Source organism: Papilio xuthus, unplaced genomic scaffold (assembly GCF_000836235.2).
Source record: "Papilio xuthus unplaced genomic scaffold, Pxut_1.1 DF824888.1, whole genome shotgun sequence".
Classification (NCBI taxonomy): Eukaryota; Metazoa; Arthropoda; class Insecta; order Lepidoptera; family Papilionidae; genus Papilio; species Papilio xuthus.
In genome coordinates, this window is record NW_013533761.1 from 293,485 (window position 1) to 298,309 (window position 4,825).

Here is a 4,825-nt window from a genome sequence, read left to right on the forward strand (position 1 = left end):
GCGTGGTGGTTCGCGCTGAGGAGGCGCTGATTGTTAGCTTTGTGCTGCTGCTGTGGGCGGCTGCTATCGCGCTCTTCTTTAACCGCTGGGGAAAGATCAGGTGTGTCACCTGTACGTAGTTGCAAGCAATGTTTGAGATTTGGGAACACTTTAATTCTGCTAAGACATGTGTAAAACCAATCCTTCTCATATATAAATTGAGATCATTATTTTTCTTTTCAATTTTATAGAAACAAATATATTATTGAAAACATTTGGCAGGATGCTGGAGCCGTATCAACCGAAGTTCCAACAGCAACATCGACAGAGTTGCGTACTCACTGAAAATGCAGTGTCTGTACCATCACATGTGAGTCTTGATATTTCGTTATTTTTAAAATTTCTAAGACATTGTATTGGAGTTAAGAGTCTAACATTAAAGTTTTGTCCGTCTTTGCTATTTTTTATTACTAACCAATAGCTAAAATTTCTAAATTTCTAAAGAGTATTTATTGTAGCACCGAGCCTCAATGTCGCGCGCCTGCATGTCGTACGACTACGGCCCTTCCTTCACTTCCTACCAGCCCTACGCCTACCTCTCGCATAGGCCCAGACAGGTACGTACTCAGAGTTCTTCTAATTTTTTTAGACTAACTTTAAAACTGAAATCCTGGCTTCAGTGCTGCATTGTAGTTTTGTCTTATTTTTAAGTTTATCTTTCACTTTCACTATCTTAAAGTATAGGTATTTTCCAGAACTCAGTATTCGTGGGCAGCGTGGGTGGCGGCATGGCATTAATTCCAGAAAGTCCACCACGGAGGTCGCGCTCCGCAGCAGACCTGCCCGCGCTGGTGACTCCCGCAGACCTCTCTCACACAACACCGAGGTCCTCGCGCGCGGCCAGCCTACACAGCGCCGTGGACCTCAGGGTCTGCGTGCCTTCACCCCGGACCTCCCGAGCGGCTAGTCTACATTCGGGTGACGTGCACAGCTCAGTGCAGGTCCATGTTCGAGGTTCGGGGAATAATTTAAATAGACCTAAAAGCCCAAGAAGACTAACTATCACAAATGTATAGATTTTTATGTTTAGGGTTAAAGTGTTGTGAAGGACCAATTATGTTTGCAAGGAATTATTAATTTAATTAAATTAATATTTACCTTTAAGTGTGGGAGTCACAGCCGGAGAATACTTTTTCAAATAAAACATAGTCTTCTTTAACTCATATATTTCCTTTAGAATTGTAAACAACAACTTTTTCAAAAACACCGCTGTTACATTGTCATTCTCATTCCCCGAATGTCAGAAAAACATGGCCGTCATTCAGACGAGCAATTACAATACTTTTAATTTACGATAACGAAATACCGTCAGATAATTAACATGATAAGTTGTATACTTCTATTTTATATTTGAGAATCAAATATTTAAATAATCTTTTGGATCGTAATACAAATGATTAATGTTGTTATATTAAATAAACAAAAGTGTTATTGACTTATAGCATAGACTAAATAACGTTTTACGTTAAGGAATTACAGAATATATGAAATGGCTTACAGCTCGGCCTTCCTGCTAAAAGCGAGTCCCTTCGCTTGTAGTTATTAAACACTTGTTGAATATACATAAAGAATACATCGTTCGATCACAATCGTTAACTGTTTTAACATCAACTTTAAAAAACTATTAGTTGTTTTAATTAAACTAGACTAATAGGTTACCAATTAAATATGAAATTATAAATCGAACAGTAACTTTATAAATTTGAACATTGGCTTTGTACTAGGTCGACCTATACAAATAGGTTAGATCTTTATTTTCATTATTCATCTCCTCTTTACTATGATCATCTTGAACAATTCAATAAATCCGGTTATTTATGAATGTTGTGAACATCTAATTAAATCTGAATCTTAAAGCATTGCCTTAATCGTCTTCGACTTTTCATCGAATAACTGGACAGAGGTGATCCATTCTTGTTTCCCATCCTCGACAGCCGAGACATAAACACACGTAAGGAATTCAAGTTCAACTCTCTCAACTGGGTCGCGGCTCTGACACATTCGAACGAACGCCAGCTAATTCGCCCTTACACGCACCACCGTAGAATTGTGCTCCGGCGGTCATTCAGTCAACATTTCCTTCCACGTTTGAGAAACAGGACTCCACTGCCACGCAATGATTATTCTTTTATCCCTTTTTAAAAGATTACTTCACTGATCTTCTAATAAAACCTAATATTTAATTAATCTTCCAAAGTATCCAGTGGTCAAGATATCCATCCAGTTCGCGCTGGTTTATAGGTTTAAAAAAAACCTCTGATACAGCCTCGGTTCCATGGTAACCAAAATGAACTTCGCTTGCACTCGTAGTCAAGAAAATAAACAGCGTAGAGGAAAAAAAACGACAATTCCTCCGCCACTAAGCCGCTCCAGAACCTTACCAACCACTGCAACTCCTCAGTTACATCCATAGAAGCGATAACGAAACATCCACACCAAATCTTGGCTTCGAACAGTATTCCATCAATAGTCTGCTGAAAACGACGTTCGACGACACGCTCACCAACACGAACGGGATTCGATCGTATTTAAACTGATCAATGAACGCAGTTCCATAGCACGACTCTTCAGTTATTGATACCTGGCAAAACTAGAGACCAGATCCAGACAAGTGAAAACCTTGATGGCCGAAAACCGGTACAATTGGTCTTCAATTCGGAGGAGAGTACAGCGCACTATCCTGGTCCTGCAATCCATAGCGCGGCGGTCCACACATATCCGTTCATTGACCGTTTTTTTCTTGATCCAAGATGGAAGCATACTTTTCAGCAAAGAACGAACCGGAACCTGGATAACCACCTCCACTAAACTTGTGAAACCTGGGAATGCAGCTGAGAAGCAACTCTTCTTTTCAACTCTCTTGTTCTTCAGTTCTTAAATTATTCTACAGTTTAAAATTGTGATTCAGGCATACAATAAAGGGTGACGATTTCCATATAAGTCAGAACCAAAAGAAGGTAAGTGACTGCAGAGCACCCAAGCTTCTAGGAGAAAGTCAACTTTCTGGTTCCTCTGGACGTAGATCATGCAAAAGACGAAATTGGGAAGGTTGAACAATGCCCAACGAGATCTCAAAAATATCGGCACTGACTTGAAGAAATTTACTGGATCAGGCCCAAGCCTAACCGAGTCTGTAGTGCATCTGGTGATGATGGACTAATTAAATTATTAATTTAGAAACAAAAAGAAATGTTAACCACATTCAACATCAAAACTTTAGCTAGCGTCGTGAAATATTGTATTTCTTATCACGCTCCTCAAGATTTGGCAATAAATATCTGTATTGATACATACATAAATAAAATATATTATATTATATATTTTAATGATAAACATCAAACCGCAGTATTGACTTGGCAAGACAAGGGTCTTTAAATGTTGAAGAGATGGAAGTTTTTTTTGTCTTCCTCTACCTTTGTAGCCATCCACATTCAATCTCATTACTTCTTTTTTTTTTATATCGTCATCATGCCTCCGCATAACATGCCCAAACCATAGTAGAGTGAATAGGCACTTACTAAGCTAGCGCGTACCATCTTTCGACCAAATCTCCACTTCACCAGGTGGGATCGTGGTCAAGCGCTAGCTTACAAAACGTAAAAAAAAACCGCGCTAATCTTTTACTCCTCAATTTCTCGATCACTGGCGCTGCTCGAACACAAAAAAAATCTTTTTTTGTTTATTATGAACATATCTTTAATCAGTTCAATACATCGCGCGTCGCATCACTGGCAGTCTTGTCTTGTATACCATACTTTTTAACATTTTAACTCCTTTCATTTGAAATGATATATATTTTAAGATAAAAACATGCTTTAATTAACTTTTTTTTTTTTAGTTTACATATATTTCCGATAATAAACTTTTTCAGTTAATTATAATGACTAAAATATGTTGATTATTATGTGTATTTCACGTTTTGTTAGGTTTTTGGTCTTGTCTAGAAGACCGTGGCTCACATAGCTTTCTTTGCTTGTCTTGTATACAAAATTTTTCTGTCAAAACTCAACACCAGCAAGTCTGATATCGTTTGTATACCTTTCATGCACCATCCATCAATACTCATGACAGAGAAATCCAAATTGCCACGTCATTGAAAACTAGTTGTAGCAAATGGATCACTATACAGCATCCAATCCAGCTTTTGGGAATCTTTTTTTGTGTAAGCATCCAACATTTCCAAAGGTGGTACGGAAAGCGTCTAACACCTAAGAATTCGTTTAAAATTTAAAATGGCTCTTATGAGCTATCATAACTTAAGATTTACAAAATGCAGCACTGAATCAATTTACACTTTTATTTTGTTTAAATTTTCAAATTGTACTCGCACGAAAAACGTATCCTCTCCAAGATTAATTCAACCATCCGATAGGTTATCGATAATGGGCCAAGACCACTCCTCGCTTCGTATTCTTCTCGGAATATACAACATTTATTTCCGGCTGTACTCCATATAACTCCATGTCTCCAGCAGTTCTATACACCTTGAACCCTGACCGAGACTCGCGTTACAACTTAAACTTCGCCCTCCGACGCAACCTGGCCATAATCCATGCTACTAAGACCGGGCTCGCTTTCAGATGTCATCATCTCTGTTTCCGATACATATGGAACTTTTTATACTTCTTTTTACTTTAAATTTTTATATCTATAATGTTATGTTATGTTATGTTATGAATGAGTTGTAAACAAATCTTCATACAGGTGTGCAAATACCTGTCTTTTCCTCCGTTTTATAGTATTTTCATTTTCGTTAATTATTATTAACTTTATTATTTTATTTTCC

At 37.8% G+C, this 4,825-nt stretch overlaps 1 protein-coding gene across 1 annotated transcript; it reads left to right on the plus strand.

Annotated features, from left to right (window-relative positions):
* The first annotated feature begins 261 nt into the window (after nt 1-261).
* On the plus strand, nt 262-1,055 carry LOC106127072 (uncharacterized). The gene is made up of 3 exons (XM_013325015.1): nt 262-349; nt 498-596; nt 735-1,055. Exons 1-3 carry the CDS (start codon nt 263-265, stop codon nt 1,053-1,055), a joined length of 507 nt encoding a protein of 168 aa, XP_013180469.1. The 5' UTR covers nt 262.
* The last annotated feature ends 3,770 nt before the right edge of the window (nt 1,056-4,825 follow it).

Coding starts and splice junctions, on each gene's coding strand:
- LOC106127072 (XM_013325015.1), top strand. CDS start 263: ATGCTGGAGCCGTATCAACCGAAGTTCCAACAGCAACATCGACAGAGT. Junction 350..497: donor CAGTGTCTGTACCATCACAT/GTGAGTCTTGAT, acceptor TATTTATTGTAG/CACCGAGCCTCAATGTCGCG. Junction 597..734: donor TCTCGCATAGGCCCAGACAG/GTACGTACTCAG, acceptor GGTATTTTCCAG/AACTCAGTATTCGTGGGCAG.